The sequence below is a fragment of the Brassica napus genome, chromosome C1 (assembly GCF_020379485.1).
Source record: "Brassica napus cultivar Da-Ae chromosome C1, Da-Ae, whole genome shotgun sequence".
Lineage (NCBI taxonomy): Eukaryota > Viridiplantae > Streptophyta > Magnoliopsida > Brassicales > Brassicaceae > Brassica > Brassica napus.
This window is the reverse complement of record NC_063444.1, coordinates 11,534,455-11,556,179: the sequence shown is the minus strand read 5'-3', so window position 1 is coordinate 11,556,179 and position 21,725 is coordinate 11,534,455. Positions and strand designations below refer to the sequence as shown.

The 21,725-nt window shown below is 33.6% G+C and overlaps 2 protein-coding genes across 3 annotated transcripts; one reads left to right on the top strand and one right to left on the bottom strand.

The window, feature by feature from the left end:
• Positions 1 to 1,550: 1,550 nt before the first annotated feature.
• On the bottom strand, positions 1,551 to 8,910 carry LOC106400550 (probable pectinesterase 56). The gene is made up of 3 exons (XM_048744336.1): positions 8,101 to 8,910; positions 6,539 to 6,803; positions 1,551 to 6,454 (listed from the first exon to the last, which is right to left on the bottom strand). Exons 1-3 carry the CDS (start codon positions 8,272 to 8,274, stop codon positions 5,760 to 5,762), a joined length of 1,134 nt encoding a protein of 377 aa, XP_048600293.1. The 5' UTR covers positions 8,275 to 8,910; the 3' UTR covers positions 1,551 to 5,759.
• Positions 8,911 to 19,877: 10,967 nt separating this feature from the next.
• On the top strand, positions 19,878 to 21,701 carry LOC106397089 (E3 ubiquitin-protein ligase AIRP1). Of its 2 annotated transcripts, none has more exons than XM_013837645.3 (5): positions 19,878 to 20,083; positions 20,628 to 20,727; positions 20,807 to 21,143; positions 21,230 to 21,339; positions 21,431 to 21,701. In XM_013837645.3, the coding sequence occupies exons 2-5, from the start codon at positions 20,689 to 20,691 to the stop codon at positions 21,455 to 21,457; spliced, it is 513 nt and encodes a 170-aa protein (XP_013693099.1). In that variant the 5' UTR covers positions 19,878 to 20,083; positions 20,628 to 20,688; the 3' UTR covers positions 21,458 to 21,701. The 2 variants fall into 2 exon arrangements, with proteins under 2 accessions (XP_013693099.1, XP_013693098.1); XM_013837644.3 differs by having other exon boundaries at positions 19,880 to 20,098.
• Positions 21,702 to 21,725: the final 24 nt, after the last annotated feature.

The following is a 21,725-nucleotide window of genomic DNA, read 5'->3' as shown; positions in this document are numbered from 1 at the left end:
CAGCTTAAACAATAATAAAACATACATGTGAAATAACTATTGAAAAAAAATCAGAATACCTAATTCATAATTCTAAAACTCCATGTAACAAAACCGATTTTCTCCTAGTATTTCAAACTAAAAAAAAAACATAGAACTCCAACTAAGAAACAAATATCAAAAGTACATAAATATAGATGTCAAAAACTATAATCGAAACAACTTGGAATGAATGAAAAAAAATGAAACTATAGAGTTTAAAACATCTTACATCATGTGAAAATAAGAATTGGTCCTAACTTGTTTAAAATAATTATTACCATAATTCCAATTAGAAATTTCAAAATATTTTATTATTTAAATTAATAAATTAATTAGAAATTGAAATATTTATATTATCTAAATTAATAAATTGATGATTTAATCTAACAACTACTAAGAATATGACAAATAAATAAAATTAGCTAAAATCATGGAGAATGCGACAAATCAGCAAAATCACTTAATAAATAATAGTATCCCCTATATATTAAAAGAGAAGCAGTATAACATATTTTTGTAGCCACATGTCATCACCACAATCATTCTTAGAATCCTTAAAAAAATATGTTGGTTCATATAAATATATAATAAGTTTTTTATTAAACTAACTATAAATTAATCATAAATGTTCTTCATTGTTTCCTTAAATAAAAATCACGGAATTACCTAATGTGGCTAAAGTATATATGACAATTAATGATTTTGAATAATAAAGATTTGATAAAAAATAGTATATTCTCTATCATTTTTTAAAAACTTTATCTTATTAAAATAAATTAAACAACTACATTAACTATATAATAAAAATTTGGATTTTTTCGTATATTCCCTAGATATTAAAAGAGAAGCATTACAACATATTTTTGTAGCCACATGTCATCACCACAATCATTCTTAAAATCTTTAAAAAAATATGTTGGTCTATATAAATATATAATAAGTTTTTTATTAAACTAACAATAAATTAATCATAAATGTTCTTCATTGTTTCCTTAAATAAAAATCACGGAATTACCTAATGTGGCTAAATCATATATGACAATTTATGATTTTGAATAATAAAGATTTGATAAAAATTAGTATATTCTCTATCATTTTTTAAAAACTTTAACTTATTAAAATAAATTAAAGAACTACATTAACTATATAATAAAAATTTATATTTTTTCGTATATGTTATATTTTGAATTTTTTAAAACGAATATTAATGGCTAAAGTTATTAAAAATCTCACATAGAAACTTTTATGATCCATGATTTAAAATTTATGTTATAAGAAGATACAAATGATTACGAAATTACATAAGTAGGAAGTCTCATTTAATAAATATTATATATATTTATATTAATAGTTTAAAAAAAAATAAATTATATACCATATAAAATACATAAGTATTTTAATTTCGAATTTGTTTTGAATTTTTTTGATAAACATTTTGAACAATTATTGACAAATTAATATTTAGATTTTAAACTTTGCATTGAATGTTTTTAAAATTATAAATTAATAAAACTATTAAACAAATCCCAAAATCTTTTTACTGTTATCATTGATTTAATTTTTTTTATAAATAAATACAAATGATCAAAAATAATATGAGTATAAAATATTTTTTAACATATGTTAATATTAAAAAAGTACTATATATCTATGTTAATATCATTTAAAGTTAATGTTATGCCATATAAAATAGACAAAAATGTTTGGTTGGATTAATAAAATCTATTTAAGTATTTGTACCAATTTAATTATATACGTAATAGTTACTAAATTTTTAATTATTTAATATAAATTTATTATTTCATAATATGTAAAAAATATATAATACTTGAAAATAATTTATATATAATATTCTTAACCTAGTAGATAAATAAAGATTAAAGCATAACAAGCTAAGAAAAACAACTTGAATGAAAAAAAAAAACTTAAAAACCAAACAACTTCATTAGTTGGGCTAATGACTACAATAGATGCTTCCCTTTCTTATGAAACATTCCAGAATCGTTAAAATAATATTAGACAGATTTTTTATAACAGTATTCTTTGCGATCAAGGATTGTGGTACTGGCTCCATTGTTGATAATTCCTCATTGCACGTAATCATGTTGCCCAATGTACCTCCGACATTAAAGTTTACGCTGTCGTAATCCTTGGCTCCCAAAGCTTTCAGAGCATGATCATCCCAAATAAGAGAAAGGTTATACATCTCTTCGCATATTTGTCTGTAAATCCGTCGTGTTGCCTTCATACAACTTTATTTCCTTCAATACATCCGAAACGTTTCGAGACGTATAATTGATCATAAAGTTGGCGAGACCAGTAAAATCCAACTTTACAATCGTAGGGTTTGGTTTTAGAACCTCAAAACAGAGTGTAGAATCGACATCTTTTTTATTGCAAATGGACTCGATCTCACCTTTTGTAACCATCATACTAAGTCTTGCATATGATGAAACAACACGAAGCAAAACAATCATAAAAACTAAAAAAACGTTATTTTTGATGTATGCAACCATCTTTCTTCTTCTAACTTTTTTTTTGATAGGGTCAAGAATAAAGTGGGACAACTTATGAAGATTTATATAAGGTCGACCGACTTAAAAAATTTCCATTTTTTGGTGAAACGAATTAAATATATATATTCACAGATTTTCTTTCCTTTGTTGGGTAGATGCTACTAGATAATGTGCCATAATTAAATGGCAAATTAATGTGAAACTTGTGAAAATTTGCAGATTTACATTAATGTTAAGGGAAATAAAAATAACACAAATTTGGAAAGTATCACGCAAAATTCTTCGTAAACTTTGTGGTTAAATTAAGTTTGCTTTCCCCTTTTTTGCGTAAACTTAAAAAAAGACCCGGTTCAAATCAGAAAATTCGAATTAGCAAATTCAATGTTCAAACCACCGGTTTGGGTCGGTCTTAATTACTATATCCTGACCCACCACCGTTGCTTTCGATTTAGCTAAAACTAGTGTTACTCCCATGCTATGCATGGGTCAAAATAATTTAATTTAAAATTATTTATTAATAAATAGTAATTTTATAATTATTAATCAGAATATATTATTATTTTAACGAAATACTATATAAACATATTTATGAATGGCTTGTGAGGTAGTTGTATTCAAACTAAAAAGTTTTTTTTGGTAAAATTCAAACTAAAAAGTTGGTCACGGTATAACAATATTTCTTGTATTTAGAAATTAAGATATATACCAACACATATAAATATAGTTTAAAGTACTATATTTGATTCATTCTGTTTCTTTGTATCTGTTTTATAAATAAATTTTCCATAATTCTTATTTTTGTTACAGTAAAATCATTATAATTATGACAACATATTATTAAAAATGTATACCTATTTTTTATTATTTAACAGCTCATAGAGACCCAATAGTAAAAATCAATTATGAAAAATATACATATTTTGATGTTATAGAAAAACATTTGAAATTTTTTCTTCATCATTTTTCTCTAACATGTTCATCATCCTCTGAACTCTAAAAACCCCTTATATATTTTTATGGTTACTCATTTTCTTCTTTTTTCATTCTCTTTTGTTCCTTATTAATAGCTACAATATTTTTTTTTTCAAATATGTTTTCTCCATTTGAAATAGGTAACAGAAATTTTCTAAAGATAAGTCACAAAAACAGATATTAAAAACAACCTATCGAGAAAAAGTAGAGAAATACTTCGTTACCTTCTTTGTTGTTAACTTTTTGTTTCCACTTTCGACCAAAATCTTTTTCCACTTCTTTTATAACTTCAAACACCAGACTCCAGAATATATTTAAGTGCCATTTTCAGTCTGAATATCTTAGTATGTCGCCTCTCGTACTACGCAACGTAAGTCGAGAATGGTGAAGTGAAACTGTGAGAATAAGGACACAAAGGAAATGCAGTAAAACATTTTAGGAGTTCTTTACTATATTGATAACCAAAATATTTGAAACTATGAGAATATAGAGAAACCCGAAGAGTAATATGGCGGAGCTTGACGACGATTCCAAATTATATAGAGAAAAAAACAGTTTGAGAAAAGGCAGTTTGATGATGGAAAAGTAAACCTGAACGTGGGTTCAAAATTATGAGAAAAAATAGAAATTTAGGTAGTTTGAATTGCAGAAAAAGGGGATGAAACAAATTTTTTTTGCAGTTACTAAACATTAAAATCAAACCAACGTGCAACGTGATAGAGATTTGACTTTTTTTGTATAATGTTGAATTTTAACTTTTTAAAAACAATTTTGATTTTTTTTAAGGTTTTGAAAAAAAATTACACACGTCAAATTTTGATTACTCAATTGACTTGTGCTTTAGTATATAAAAGATGAGTTGAATCTTTTGGTGGATTCGATGATGGCAGCACTCCGACTCCGATTCGTCGCCGCAGGCTAGCGACTATAAACATTTCCGGCGTGAAAGTGAGTTCTCTCTCGAATTGATTTTGACGATTTTCTGGATTCTAGCGATATGTTTCTGGTTGTGGAGTAGCCACTTTAAGTCGTGTTGTTTCATTTTGATTATGGGTTTTAGGGTCATAAGAAGGATAGTGTAAATGATTGTTGTATTGGGTCAAGTTTTCTGATGAATTAATAATGCCTCTCTCTCTCTCTGTTGCTTGTTCTCTAATATTGAAGATGAATCTGTTGCTTGGACGGCGTCGTTTGTTGCAAACTCCGAATTTGACCTGCCTGCAAGGTTGATTGAAGCTCTGTTCGTTTCTCTAACGCTGACGCGGCGTTAAGCGACCAAAAAATACAAACAAAACAGAGAAATTTAATTGCAGCGTCATTATGAAGTTGCCGCCGGCGACTCTCAGCTGCTGATTTTCAGTGTTTTCATCGTCGCCGTGAATATTAGCTGCTCCAATACATGTGCTGACCTGTGGATCGCGTCATAAATCCTTGTCTTTTAAATCTCTATCGTAACTTCTTGCTGACTTGGCATCTAAAATCCTTTTATATTTTATTGCCGCTTGAAGCTGACTCCGCGTCTCCAAAAAGAACAGGGCCTGAGTCACTTTAGATACATGTCAAGGAGTTTCACGTGAGAATGTATTATTTTTAGTTTAATTGGCTAAGGCCATCATTTCTCTCTAGCATATTTAGACCAAGATGTGATCTCATCCTTTGCTAATTTATCTTTGATGTGTTCTCATCCTTTGCTTCATTTCAAGATGTGTGATATTTGTTACTTCCACTTATACTTACGTTTCATTATGTTCTTGTAAGACACATTTGTAAGGAAATGATTCTTACTTAGTTATTGTATCTGTACTAAAGATACATCTCTGATTTTCTCCCTTTTCTCTGAATCTCTGATGGTCATTTGGTTTCTTCAGTTTCCAACTAAGTACTATTTATATGGCTTGAGTCCAAGTTTTCTTACCACAACATTAGTTATGCTTTGACAACATTGGTTGGTCACATTCTGTTTACAGATTACTTTACAACTAAGTATTTATATGGCTTGAGTCCAAGTTTTCTTACCACAACATTAGTTATGCTTTGACAAACATGTACTCGATCAAACAAACAACACGAACGATGATATCCTGTTATATATCAACCACCAAGTCATTTATATTTAAATAATAACCTAATAAGTCATCAATTAAAGTACGAATAACCACAACTCCAGTAGAATTCAGCCACAACTAAGCTTATATTGTAAACAATTAAAGTAAGCATATTATAAGCATATATCCTTATACTATAAAGTGATCAGAGACCGGTTTCATACGGAACTCCAGTAGTATTCAGCCACAACTCCCCATGTATCAGTTGACCAACTGTAAACCGTTCAGCTTCCTTTGGATCTTGTATTGCCCTAAATCCTTTCCATGCGACACGTTCACTTGTGTTTGCTCCAGGGCCATAATTAGCAAACTCCCCATAGTATATAGAAGGTGAAGGTTCTTTGCCGATGTCCCATGGATACCAACCGGCAGGGTCGATATGATCATCAATAAATGACTCCATAACGACTACAGTTGACCTAACACCCCAAGGACGACCAAGATATGTCTTCACTGTTGACTTGATCGGAGAAAGATCCGCACTTGCGGTTATGTTGCACCGCTGTAATGTAAATGCTGAGTTTTCGCCTGAGTTGTCGCGGTTCTGAGCCGTCACCATATTGCTCTGTCCGTGATTAGGCTTTCGTGCCACTATTTGACAGTACTGAAACACAGCCGATGCATGCCCGAATATAAAGTCAACTGTTCCGGTGATGTAGCTCTCGCGGTATAACTGGCTTCCACTAAAAGCGTAGAGAGTGTCTTGATAACCGTCGATGCGGCAGCGATATATGACGGCTCTTTCAGCACTCACACGTAGTGCTACGGCCTGAGACTTTGAGGGGCCCGCAGTGTTCTGAAAGCAGAGATCTTGAGCCACAAATCCGTCTCCATTAACGGCTGCAGAACAAAAATCCAAACAACAATCAAAAATTGCATATGAAGAATGGTTTGGCTAAAAAGGACAGGGAAAAGGAACAATACCAAGTGTGGCAGAGGAGTATGTTTTAACACCGTCTTTCTTGTTAAGGCTCCCAGTGAGTATGGTCGAATCCTGGCCATCTCCAACAAAGGTGATGTTTGTTTTTGAACTCCCAATCTCAACAATCTCCGAGTAAACCCCTTGTTTGATGTAGATGATAAATCGCGTGGGGCTATTCTCCGGAGCAGCTCCAACCGCCTCCTTTACGGTCACATAGTCACCAGAACCATCTTTTGCCACGACAAGGTTGGCGTTCATCTTGAGTACCTACAGAATAGTTTCACAAAGAAACAATTATAAGTTTGATCAGCTAGTCAAAGTCAATAGAAGCATCTGTTATCAGACTTCAACACAAATCTACTATTGACAAAATTTTCAAAACATATTACCACATAAGTTTATCATGCATGATCAAATCAAATGGAACAGGTTATGGCAGTATCTCAAAACAATAACAAGTTTGATCAGCTAGTTAAAGTCAATAGAAGCAGAACAACCAAAATTGAAGATTTATCTGTCGAGAAAAATTTCAAAACATACTACCACATCGTTTTTACTATGCATGATGATTATATTGATAATAATAAAATCTCCCCTGCAAGATCAAATCCAATGAAACAGGTTATGGCAGTATCTCATAACAATAACCCTTAATGACTCTCCTGATGTACTACTGTGGAACACTAATGGGTTTATAAATCTCATCAGAGATACAAGACCAACTGTCTTAAGGAACAAGATTATCTGGTTGAAAAGAGGCATATTGCAGCTCGACTCTCCACAAAAGAGGCTTAGCCAAAACGGGAAACATCAACAACTTGTTACCTCTGTGAGTGCAACAACAAACGCTTATACAAAAAACTTAAATCATTTTTGTGTTCTACTAGTGCTTATACAATGAGCTTAGTGTAATATAAACTCGTACCTCAAGTATACCGTGAACTAGTTAGTGACATCAGCTTTGACATCTACTTTAAGTTTTGCCTATTAATGTTTCATGAACGTAACATTTAGTAACTTCAATTACAGTTTTTTAATGAAAAATTGAATAAGAAATAAGTTTAAATTTTAATATACGAAAAAGTTATAGAATTTAATAGTTTTATGAAGTCACTGAGAAAGCGATGTACAACTAATAAACAAGTTTTTACCCTTTTTAGTTAATTAATTACCAAAACTATCACACTGCTCTGATTTTCTTTGCTTTGTCTTCAAGCTCATAAAAACACAGAGTTCCTAGTTTTCAGAGATTATCAAGAGGCAAAGGAGAAGACATTGAAACAAAGACAAGAGAGACAGATATGGCGAGAAACAGTTTGCTTTGGAAGGAATTTTTATGTGATCATACAATAAACATATTCGTCGGTTCTTTATAAACATATTCGTCGGTTCTTTATAATGGGCCTAGACTCTCTATAAGAAATTCTTAATGACTTCCAAGTTTTTTTTTTGTAAAATGGTCACGAAAAATCTCATATCAAAACGAGCAGAAGAAACTCAATTCATTAACACATCACACATGCAGGGGTTTATCAAATATGTAGAATAAGATCATTTTTTTTACCTTGGAAGTTTGGAGGAAATTCTTCTCGATCCATGAAGGAAATTCATCAACCGCCAAAGCCAAGCAACTTGTGAAGATCATGAGAAAGATTAAGGGTTTGGCGCTTGAGAACATCATTTTTGAGAGAAAGAAGAAGTGTAAATGTGAAAGATGAAGGGTTTGGTACTTACACATATATATATAGTAGCATAGGTTATACTTATACCTGTATATAACTTGTGGAAACTGTTAAAGCTGTATTAAGTAGCTTTTATATACAGGTATAATTGTATAACATACATATTATGATATTAACGTACGAAAATACATATTATGATACAAAACAAATACTTATGAAACATAATTATAAAATCGTATTCAAACGTTATTGGAATACTTAATACTGTATTTTGCATGCATGCAAGAAAAAGAAATAGACGGTACTGAATTTTCTGTGATTATATTTATAAGGGTTGGGTTGATTCAGAGGGTTTTGAGTTTTCGACCGCCTAAGTTTAAGTCCTATTTGGAAAATTTTAAAAATCAGGTCGGGTTTAATTAACAGATTTAATGTTCTTTCATTTTCGGGTTTGAATTTTTCCGGATATTTTATTTTTTCCGGTTTTTGTTTTTTTTAATAAAAAAAACTGGTTCGAGATTTTTGGATTATGTTCATAGAGGCTTTCATGTATTCGTTTGGGTGGAATTTGAATATATGTGATAAACAAAATATCGCCTAACAGGATCCGTTCAGTTATGTTTATAAATCGGTTCGGTGTTTTTGGTCAGACGCGGATTTCGGGTTTGATTACTTTTCCGGTTTTCCCCATCCTAAAATCTATAATGATATTTTTTTTTTTTGGTAGGGAAAATCTATAATGATTGACACACAAATTTTCATGTTTGTGAATGCTAAATTGATAATACAATGAATAATTATGAAGTCATGCCTAAAGGATAATTTGTGTGCGTTACAAAAAGAAATATAACTATATAAGTATTGGTCAGCTTGCAATAATATAAAGCATATGTTTCTTGCGTATACTAATTACGCACTATTTTTAATCTAAGCGGCGCTATCCAACTAATCGATTGCTAGATTTTAAGCTACTTCTAACAACATTTTAAGCACTTTCTGAAGAATCCTTATGGAATGGAAAATCAAATGGATAATACTAAGCGTATACGATGTGTATAGTAGATAATCTACTGTAGATTTATGATTTATCATTACCGGTGCTTCGATGAAACGCAGAGAATGGACCACTGACACCTATTTTCGTAGATTAATGAAAGTCTTTATGTTATGATGTATGACTAATTTATGCAGTAGCATAGGTATACTTAAAATGTTCACCAGTTCTTCTGTTAGTTTTCCTTATTGTTAACTTTTCCAATTTCTTAGTCATCCGGTATTTTTTTTTGTTAAAGGGTTTATATTATTAATTATTAATTATTTTATTTTTTAAACTATATTTTCATAAAGTTATGTCACCTAAACGAAGAGCAATGGATGCCGCCGCATTGTGTGTACCCAATTAAATAAATTCTCAATTGTAAAAATATGCAGGTTCAAATTTGGATCATCTGTAGTTTTATGCATAAATTTTTGTGTCTAGTGTTAGTTCCAGTAAATGTTTTATTTACAGAAAACGCAATTGGTAGTGATGAGACATATAGATAGTTTATATAGACAACGTATATAGCTACAGTCTTCTATTTCTGAATTTTAATACGGATAAAAAGATAATTTACATACCACAATTTATTGAATAATGTTTCTCAAACAGTTTTTGCTTCTTTTTTTCAAATCAAGTATATATATTTATAAAAAGAAAATAATATTTTGATTACAAAAATTACAAAGTTTGGTAAATATCACTATAATCTGATAAGAACTTGTTTAACCAAAAAAACCGTTGTTTTACTGCAGTAAAGAAATTAATTTAATTTGTGTCGTAACATTAATAAAGATTCCCTGTCAACATCTACTTGTCTTTTATAATTTTATTCAACCCCTAAACTGCTAAAAACTAAAACTCTCTAATGTGGTCTCTGATCATTCCAACGTCAGCAGGCAATAAACGAAAATCAAAAGGTATAGAGGTAATCACATGCAGCTTTTCAACATATTCATTTTCACATTCTAATTCTGAATTGTTTTCTAAGACTTTCAGAAATAAGCGTATTAAAATAAAAACATATGTCAAGGACTAGAAGAAATATAATGTTGACTTCAAGTCGTACTGAGGTAGACAAAATAAATATTCCTTCATATATACTTATATATATATATATTTGTTGTTAATAACCAGCTTGCAAAATTATCCCTTCAAATCAGCTTCATATGTAAAATGGTATAACAATAAACCATTGTGCTTCTTTTATTTTCTTTGGATTAAGGATTCGGTTTTGTCTAATAACCAGTTTTTGGCTACGGTCGTAACGTTTTATCGATTTTTTTTTTTTTTGTCAACAACTTTACAGACTCGTATAGACTCTGTGAACCAAACTGGGAGATCTTGATCCATGTGAACTACAAAAGACGTTTCCTTCCTATCGCTACGGGCTAAGCTATCCGCCTTCTTGTTCTGCGTTCTTGGTACATAGATAATCTCTACGTGGGAAAAACTCTCTTTCAAGATGTTTATATCCTCCAAATAACTTGCAAATGCTGGTCATTCCTCTGGTGTTGAAACCATCTTCACCAATTGAGAACAATCCGTTGCAAACGTAACCTGAAATTGTCGTAAGTTTTTCATACATTGCATTGCCCATAATAAGGCTTCTATTTCTGCATGAAGGGGAGAAAGTGACGCCCGAACATTCCTTGCACCCATCAAACCCGCAAATCCCTCTAGAGTACTATACCATCCTTGGCCTGAAAAAATATCATTTTCTTTCCAGGAACCATCCGTAAAACACCATATTCCTGGGGTTGACGGAAGAATCATTGCCCCTACCGATTGGATCCTTTTGTTATCATTCAAAATTTGAGCCTCAGCCCAAAGTTTTGATTCCGTTTCAGCCAGTTTAAGGGTATCCAACGGATCCACATCCATATTACTAAAGACTTTATTATTTCTTCCCTTCCATATATACCATAGTATCCATGCAAATTGATGACCCTCCATCTGTGGAACAACTCTCCAAAAAAGATGATCCATGTTCACAAAGAGAGAACTTGTTGGAAACAATGTTGGACATGTTGGAATCTTTGAAAGAGCCCATGTCTGAAGTGCAGGAGGACATTCAAAAAACACATGGTTGATCGATTCCTCCTCCGCACCACATCTTGCACAAACAATGTCGCTGGTTATCCCTCGCTTATGCAGATTTTTCTTGACTGCTATACACCCTGTCACCAATTGCCATATAAAATGTTTAATCTTTGGTGGACACCGTATTTTCCAGCAATATGCTTTCAAAATATCCACTGTGGGTCCAAACACGACTGGTGGTTTTTCCTTATCTGGATATATCCTTTCAATCTGATATCCAGATTTAACTGTATATTTTCCATTATTTGTGAAATGCCATCCATCCTTGTCTGCTATCCGAGTTCTACTCAATGGTATACTCTCTATTAATTTCACATCCTGTGGATCCACCAAAGCCTGAATCGCCTGCGAATTCCATCGTCGCAAATGAGGATCAATAAGTGACTCCACTGTAAGGTCTGGGTAAAGATTGTGTTGATTTTTATTGGCTGGTCTCGTGCGAGTGGTTGGGAGCCAAGGATCATTCCATACTGATATAGAAGATCCTGTTCTCACCCTTTTGATTAGTCCTTTACTTACCAGAGATCTAGCAGAAACAATACTCCGCCAACCATATGACGGAGAGTATGAACGGATCGGTTCCAGGGGTGAAGCATTCCTGTAGTACCGACCTTTAAAAACTCAAGAAAATAAAGTATTTGGCTTTTCTATCAGCCGCCATAATTGTTTACCAAGCATCGCAGTGTTAAAGTCAGTGATATCTTTAAAACCTAAACCTCCATCTTCCTTACTTACACATACTTTGTCCCATTATTTCCAATGCATCCCTCTTGTACTACCGCATGGGCTCCACCAAAACTGTGCTACCGCACTCGTCAATTTTTTTGCAGTAGCCTTGGGTAAACGATAACACGACATCACATGATTTGGCAAAACCGTAATCACGGATTTGATAATCACCTCTTTTCCTCCTTTCGTAAAGAACTTAAAAGTCCAACCATTGACCCTATTATTTAACCGTTCTTGAACAAAGACAAAAACTTGTATCTTAGAACCCCCAAGACTCTCCGGTAATCCTAAGTATGTTCCCATTCCTCCCAAATTTTGTATGCCCAAAATATCTCTTAGCTCCTGTCTGACAGATTCTTCAATTTTGTGTCCAAATTGAATTGAAGACTTATCAAAGTTTATTAGTTGACCCGAAGCTTTCTCATATTCCTTTAAGATCCTTAGAATAGTATGACACTCTTCCTTTTTAGCTTTACAAAAGAAGAGATTATCATCCGCAAAAAGCAGATGAGATATTGAAGGGCATGCCCTGGCCACCTTTATTCCCGTTAATTGTTTCTCCCTCTCCGCCTTTTTAATATTCGATATCAACGCCTCGGTACACAGAATAAATAAATAGGGAGATAACGGATCTCCTTGACGTAAGCCCCTCTGTGGTATAATAAGTCCTCTAGGTTGGCCATTTAAAAGAACTCGATATTGAACTGATGATATACATTCCAACATTAGTTTAATCCAATGATCATGGAACCCCATTTTTTGTAATAATGCCTTAATAAAGTCCCATTCAACCCGATCATAAGCCTTACTCATATCCGTTTTGACTGCCATATACTTTCCTTTACACGCCTCATTAGTCTGTAATCCATGAAACATTTCCTGTGCTATAAGGATATTATCAGAGATCAGTCTCCCTGCCACAAATGCCGATTGCGTTTCTGAAACTAGGGAAGACAGCAATACCTTCAACCGTTGACACAAAACTTTTGAAATAATCTTGTACCCTACATTACATAAACTGATAGGTCGCAACTCCGTCATTCTTGTAGGTCTCTCTGTCTTTGGAATCATGCAAATATTAGTAATATTTAACCTTGTATCCATTTCTCCAGACACCAAAAAATCATTCACCATCTCCACCAAATCTCCTTTAATAATATGCCATGAATGCTGAAAGAACAGAGCTGTCATACCATCCGGTCCTGGTGCCTTCTCTGGATGCATCATAAACAGAGCCTCTCTGACCTCATCCTCTGTTGCTATCCTCAATAATCGTTGATTCATCTGTGGAGTTATGCCCGGTATTACCTCTGAGAGAAAATCATCAAACTCCGATGGAGAAGTTGTAGTAAATAATTCTTCAAAATAATCAACCGCAACTTTCTCTACTCCATTATTCTCTGTAATCCAATTTCCCTCAACATCATATAGCCCTACGATCCTATTACGGACCCTTCGTTGCTTAGTTAAAGCGTGATAGAATTTTGTATTGAGGTCTCCAGATGAATACCACATATTTCTACTTTTTTGATGCCAGTACTCCTCTTCGTCCTTGTATGCCTCTTGCAACTTCCTAGACACCTCCATAATATCCTCCTGAGATCTAGTATCATCTGTTTGTACCTCTTCAAGAGCTTTCTGTAAGTCTGATATTTTTTCCTTCTCATAAGGTGGATTATTTTTCCTCCATTTGGCTATTTCATGGCGGTAATTACTAATTTTTGCCACTATACCAGTTCTTGTTCCTTCATTATTATCGGACCATCCCATTGTAATTGATTCTAGAAGGCCTTCTTGTCCAACCCATCTCTTATCAAATCTAAACTGCCCTTTTCTCCTGAGAACTTTATCTTCTAAATAAGCCACCACTGGGCGGTGATCCGATGCCACCAACCCTAAATATTCTGTATACGAACAGGGGAATAGCGTGTGCCACTCCTCATTCGCTAATGCACGATCTAAACGACATCTAACCATTACTGCCCCTTTGCCTTTGCCTCTTCTTCCTTGCCATGACAACTTATTTCCTTTGGCAGGAAACTCCAGTAAACCACAATTCCTTATCATATTGTTAAAAGGAACAAATGAGTTCGCACTTCTCAAAGCTCCACCTTCTTTTTCATGATTTCCTGTGATCTCATTTAAATCACCAATAATAAACCAAGGTTCGGATCGCGAAATTACATATCTAGTTAAACGTTCCCACAAACGTAGGTCTTGAACTGGATCTCCATACACAAACGTCATATATACCATTTTCCCAATAGCCACTGCTTCCACATCTATCATTCGATTACTTGAATATAAAACATTAACCTGATACTCATTATTGTAATAAAGCGCTAGTCCACCACTTCGTCCCACTGGATCCACTGTGACCAGATTATCAAATCCGAAATGAGATTGAAATTTCTGGACAAACTCAAACTCTTGCTTTGTCTCCGTTATAAATAAAAAATCTGGCTTATGTTTATGCCATATCTCCGTTAAATAACTTATAGTCCACTTACTTCCCATTCCTCGACAATTCCAACTTAGTGCTCTCATTTAAAAAATATATAGAAAGGCTCCTTTGAGCTGACAAAATTGGATGTAATGATACCCTGAACTCTCCAACCCCCATAGTAAAAAGGCTCTCCGCCACGTTAACGCCTTCAAGCTTATTAACTTTACTATCTCCCCATCCCATAATAATTTTCCTTGAAACCTCCAAAGAAAACACTTGTGTGTCCCGTGATGAAATAAAATATTAGAATGGTCTCTAGCCAACAACAAGTTCCTAATTTCCAACCATCTGTTGTGATTCGTTATTCTTCCAAATACCATATAAGATCCCATTGAAGCACCTCGAGCATCCTCCGTAAAGCCTTTAATACGTAACAAAAATATCTGTCTAAAGTTATAATTTAAATAACTTATAAAACTCCTGCTCCATATCATGAGCAATAAAATATTACACCAATTCATAAAACCCATTACAAGTGATCCTTTGTGGCATCGGGGAAACTCCAAAACATAAGGCCATGATGATCTAAAAATTCCCATAATACGTTGTTTATAAAAGAACTTCATCCATAACAAAACCATAAGTCCAAGTACCCACTTTTGAACTCCATATCTAAGTCCAAGAGAATCTCTATATCCCACTACTCGCTGATGACCTCCATGTCCAAATCCAACTAATGCGCGATGTGGCCGTCTTCGGTTTGATGAGACCAGAGACCACATCTGCAAGCTCCTTCCGTGATCCATTTTCGGATTCCAAAAAACCTGAGAACCATCCAAAGACCAATATCCCTCCTTCCACCTAAATATATACCAGTACAGTACCAAGTCTCTCATAGTCCATATCAAACATATCCAACGAGAGATACAAGAAACATCAAAAACACCAAATTTCTTCCAGCATAAAACCAGAACCAGATAAACTAGAAATACATAAACCAAACGTCCAACCCAATGCCATAAAACCCCAAGCCCCAAAAACAAAGAAATGCTCATATAGCTTATTGATAAAAAAGAATGAAAAACTCCCCAACCCCACCACAATACTTCCTGAGTCTTAAACGGTTTGGAAGAGGAAAGTTTAGGGTTTAATGGGCCCTTATCCTCTGTCTGCCTTGCTCCATCTCCTTCTCCCCGACCCTTCCCTGGCTTAGCAGGATCATTCTTTCATGGTGGAAGCACTGCCTGGACAAACCTCATCCTAGAGATCCCTACTGCGATCGCCGTCATTCTCTTGAACAAGGCCTTGCGTGCTCCTTTCTTCTTCTCCTCATCTCCTTCTTGAATACTCTGCTCTCCAGTCCCCCCCTGCTCATGCTCCTCTCTCGGATCTCGTGATTGATATTCCGAATTCCTCATCTTCTCCTTTGATCGCGTAAAAATCCCGATCCATTGAAGCCCCCTCATTGTTCTAACCCCGTCAATGCCATGTTCTCCTTCGAAAACCCTTGATTCCAATACTTCGTTATGATTATGTATCCCTCCAATCCTATCATAATGATAGAGATCAAGTCGACTCCCATAGACCCCCGGATCCCATTCAAAAATCAACATCAAACCCAAGAAACCCTAGAAATAGAAAGTCGTCGTCGCCATCGAAAGAGGCTCTATAAAACTCTTTTAACGTATATAGATAGTTTGTAACGTTTTATCGATTAACACCATCATATTTTTCCTCTCGGGACATTAAAGATAATTTTTTTTAGAGTTCCAAAAAAGGAGTAGTAACTAAGATCGTTGCATATTTTTTGTTCAATTTTAAGAAAATTATTTATTTTGGTAAAATACAATCTAATAATCTTTTTGTTTTGTTATTTTGAACAGTGTGCTCACCAAGAAGACATCAACCTTTATACTAAAACCAAAAAAAAACAAGAAGACTGCAACTGATATTTTAAAAATATAAAATGGTTTGAGACGCCCCTCCGTACACTTTCCTTAAACTCTTTCCTTTTGAACCCCAGGCTAAAGTGTTCGATACGCCCCTCCGTACACTGTCACATACCCGTTTTCGATTTTGTAGCACTTATATTATCCTTAGTTACCTTCTTATCTTTCTTTTTTTCCCCAAAAATTTATATTCTCATATTTTATTTTGGCCATTTGTAAAGACTTTGCTCCAATATTTTCTTTAATGTCTCCTAAGACCAAAAAGATGGTTATTTGTTTTTCTAGTTCAATTCTTGCAACTGAAATTAAATCATTTTCACTTTCTGTTCAAAATTTATATATGATAACATTTAAATGTATAGTTCATACACACCGTAATATACCTTCTCATACATCTATATTGAGGCAAGTTTCCTACTGAAGTTTTGAGAATAATATGTTAAATACTGTATCTAATTATATTCTTTAGCGGTATTATACTTTTCAAACACAAACTTGATCAAAACTAATGTGAAACTATGGTCCGGGAAAAATATTTATTAAGACCATCAATAAAGGATATGTATAATTATCCATGCATATATCGGACATGAGTGTTAATAACTTAATATCAAACCAATTTGTTTTTTTAACAATCTGTTACATATAAAGGAAAATTAATATAATAATAGAAAACTAATATAATAAAAGTCTTTGATTATTTCTTTACGCAATGAGATTTTCTTTTGAAAGAGCACTATATGATAATAAAAATTATAGATCTGCTATTTACACTTTTCAGTGGATGTGAATTCTCCACATTTTAAATGTTTGAAACTCAGTTTGAAACTTGGTTACATATATTCTCAGTGGACGGAGAAGTAAAACACACATATATCCATCTCGCCAATTGGATTTGGAATATAAATTGGCGCAACTGACTCACTGGAAGAGTGAAGAAGCGAGAATGTTTCAAGTGTCACGATCTATTTAAGAAAAAAAAAAGACATTTCGGACCAGAATCTAAGACCAGTCGGCCAAACTGTGGTTTTTATTAACATGCAACACTTACGCTTAAAAATAGAGTAACAATCTATTCGTGGATAGTGAAGCTCGTCATATACGTTCACATGAGGTCTAATTTTTTAGTTAATTAGGACATACTGTATATGGGAAACTATTTATAGTGCAAAAAGCGAGTGTAAAAAGAGGGAATTAGCTGTTCCCATGTGAGTTCACTGAGTTGTACAGAAGAGATTGTTGTTCCCGGAACGTCCGACGGATGCAGATAATATGGGGAAAGTAACTAACTCTCTTTCGGCTTGGATTCTTCGATGGAGGATTTCGGTCACTCATCTTTCTTGGTGTTTAAGGAGAAAGAAACTCTCTTTGAAAAGAGACTCTCACGCGCTAAATTTTGATCTAGCTATCTCTGCTACCATATAATCTTAGGATCGGTTGATTTATTGCGTGACCATAAGGTCTACATTATTATACCGGGTTGTTTCTCCTTAAAGAGCTCTGGAGGACTAGCCTTGAAATTTAACAGCTCGTCTCTACAAGTAGACGCCGTTGCAAGCGTAGAGCCAATGTTAATGTTAAAGGTGTGGCTGCCAAAGTTGGACAACTTATGAGGATTTATTTAGGTCGACAGTCGACTGACTTGTTCTTTTTTCGTGAAACGAATTAAATCTTTGCTAAATATTCACATTCACGGATTTTGTTTTATTTTCTTTCCTTTGTTGCCGTAGTACTAGTTGCTAAATAGGTAATGTGCCATAATTAAATAATTCTGCTAGCAAAATTTGCAAATTTACATTTATTTTAAAGGAAGTAAAACAACACAAATATGGAAAGTATCACACCAAATTCTGCGATCGAACGTTGACTTTAAAAAGACCCGGTCCAAATCGTAATATTCGACCCGATTCAATGTTCAAATTACCGATTTGGGTCGGTCTAGAATTTAATTAAAATCAGTCAAAATCTTTTGGTGAATACGTTGACGTGAGATTTTGACCGTCGGAGGTTGGCAGAACTCCGAGTCCGATTCGTCGTCTCAGGGCTGGCGACTATATGAATTTCCGGTGTGAACGTGAGTTCTCTCTCTTTATGGAGCTCATGCGTTGAACTAAGTATTTTATTTAATCTTGGAAATTTACATGAATATGACCCGGTTCAATGATATTTGTCCGGAGTTGCGAACCGGTTCTACAATCTCTAATTTACGGTTACGCGTTTGTAGCTGGGTTCAACATTCAATAGGCCCCAGTTGGAATGAAAATGAGTTTAAGAAAGAAGAGATAGTTCGCTAATATAGGTTGGATTTAGGGGTATGTACGCGAATTTTCTTGTTGATTTGATTTACTTCTGTGATGGTGACTTCTTATACTGATAACTGATAAGCAAAATGTTATTTAGTAATTTTTTGTGACCGACATGTAATCAAAAAGTTCACCAAGTGGAAACGAAAGACATTCCTACACGTAAACTACTTGTAATGTTTGAAAATTCGGTATTTTCTTCACAACAGATATGCACAAGATGGATGCATATAGACAATGTGCTCGTTATGCCGACGTTGAGTATCTTAGTATGAATCATTGTTCTTATGTAACATACGGTTATAAGCTTCCTGATATTGTTGATATGATGAGTGAAGAAGATTCAGAGACCTACATAAGGTCAAATACAAGGCTCATATTAGCAAAATCTAATGCAAAAACCAAATAAAATTGAACCCGTAAACATGAGGACAGTGTAGTAGCGTGACATGGGAGTAATGCCACCGAATATAAGAGTTTAGTCAGGCGCTTTGTATTAAATGAATAAGCAGCTTCCGTAACCGAGCGTGTTTGTTATATAGTGGTTAGGATTGTTTTATACTCACGATAAGATATTGACCAAATTGTTTTTATCTTATTTTGTAATTTGTTTTGATAAACTTTACATTAAATCTTTAAATATATGGACGTAATATCTAGATTATCGACAGCTCGGTTTCATGTATTATTTCTTCGGTATCAATAATTAGGTTAAGTCTAATTCTTATATTAGCGTACAGTTGAGATTTTATATTTTCTTTCATTTTATATCAAAAGATTTTTTTACTAATTGAATAAAATATTTACTGGCCCCACCAAGATATTATATTAATTTCTCTATAGATAATGTTTTAAATCTAGTGATTTCATATCCAACATTTTTAATGTGTTAAAATATATTGCTGATTTATTAATCTAATTTTTTCAATTGATTTAAGTAACACTAATTAATATTAAGAATAAACTAGGAGCGTGAATAGAAAATAAAATGTCTCATAAATCCGGAGGCTTTTTCATGTTTTTTGTTAAAGAAGTAAAAAAAAAAGACGAGTTTCCTTGTACGATATGGTTTGTGATTTTTTATGAATATAAATACAAAAAGTTTGATTAACAACCAAAAATAACCATTAAAAATTAACGTGGTTTTGATTTTCATCTCTTTGATAAAGTCGCCTGCCTTGGCAGCCCAGTGTTTCTTCTTCTTCTTCTTTCGAGCTTTTTCTGAAAATTCTCCCTATTTTTTCTTGTTCAACACAAAGCCTCAAGAGCTTCCCAGGCAGGAGGATCCTATCAAAAGTAAGGACCTTTAAGGTAAAGATCGAAGCTTTTTTTGCTGTGTTTCTGGTAATTTAGTCTTCTTACTTCGTATTCCTCTTTACAAAAGAAGTACCTATATTTTGTTTTGTATGATCACGAATTCTGTTTGTTCTCTTTTTATTTTGGTAGTTTTGAGGTAGAAGGTTTTTTTGTCGTTGTTCTGTTTCAACCCCTTGGTTTAGTTTCTTGTTCTACTGTCTCTGGTTTTGATCTCTCTGTTTTTCTATTTTTTTCTTAGTCTATTAGGGTTTTGTAATTGATTTAGGGAGTTATAGTATCTCTGGTATAGTAAACCTAATTGATTTATCTGTAAGCTTAAGATGTTCTAAGGATCATATTACTTTCCATGACTAATACTATTGATATATAAATAGTTTTTTCCCTCACCAATGAAATTTGATTACAATGAGTGTATGTACAATTGTATTGTTTTTGAATCTCATGGCTAGCTATTATCTCATCGTTAGTGCAAAGCTATACGTTACATTGAAGTGTTTAAATATATTTGTTCTGGTACTTTCAGGTCTTAGGAACTCACTGATATTTGAATAGTCGAAAACCCACCCGGTATAACCATCCAAAGAATGGGTTGCTGCTGCTGTTGTTTCCCGATTCTACCCGAAGTAAAACTGTCTTCTAAATGATTCTGAAAAATGTTGTTTTGATGTTTCTCTTTTCTTGATGTTTTGTGTTTTTCTGCAGAGCTCAAGAACTATAGATGAGCATGTTCCTCTATCTCGTGCCCCTCCTTCCTCTGTTGTACCTACAGGAGAAGTAGATATAAATTTGGCCTCTAATCTATACACTTCTCCTCTTCAGCCGCCTCTTCCTGTATCAGTTGCGCCTAGAAATCTTCAAACTCCATCGAAACCCCCAACAACTCAGACCAACTCGAGCGAAGGGTCTCGTGTAATCACAACACAGAGTGTTCCAGAAAAGGTCTCAGAAAAGGAAACTTGGCCTGTTGATGATTTTACTGAAGTTGATCTAAAGAAAAAGAATCGAGAGACGATAGACGAGTGTCCAATTTGCTTAGAAGGTATGTTTTGTTTTGCATCATTCAAAGTTACATTACCAAAGATAGCTTTAGTTAAATATCTTCATTTTGTGTTGTTTGTCTTGCAGAATATGATTTTGACAACCCGAAGTTACTCACTAAATGTGGCCACGATTTTCATCTCGCGTGCATCCTTGAATGGATGGAAAGAAGCGAGGCTTGTCCAGTCTGTGACAAGGTTTGTGTCAGTTCAAAAACTCCATTTACCACATGTTTTCTTTTACGAGTCACTTTGACAACAGTGTCTCTTTCTTTTGTTTTTTGAGCAGGAATTGGTACTACTCACTGAGTCATAATCAGGACAGAAAGGTACAGAAGATTTGATTAGATGGCATTAGGTTATAGTGTGGTGGTATATGATGAAACATTGTTTGCTCTATTTCATTCATCAGCTATGAAGTTTCCTTTTGATTGTTTTTCTTTTGTTATCTCTTACCAATCTTTGGATTATTCACATCAGACAAAAGATACAGAAGAAGACATTAGCATGTAGACAGAAATTACATTTGATTGTTTAATATACTTTGAAAAAATTCTTGATTTGATTCTAAATCAGTTTGAGAA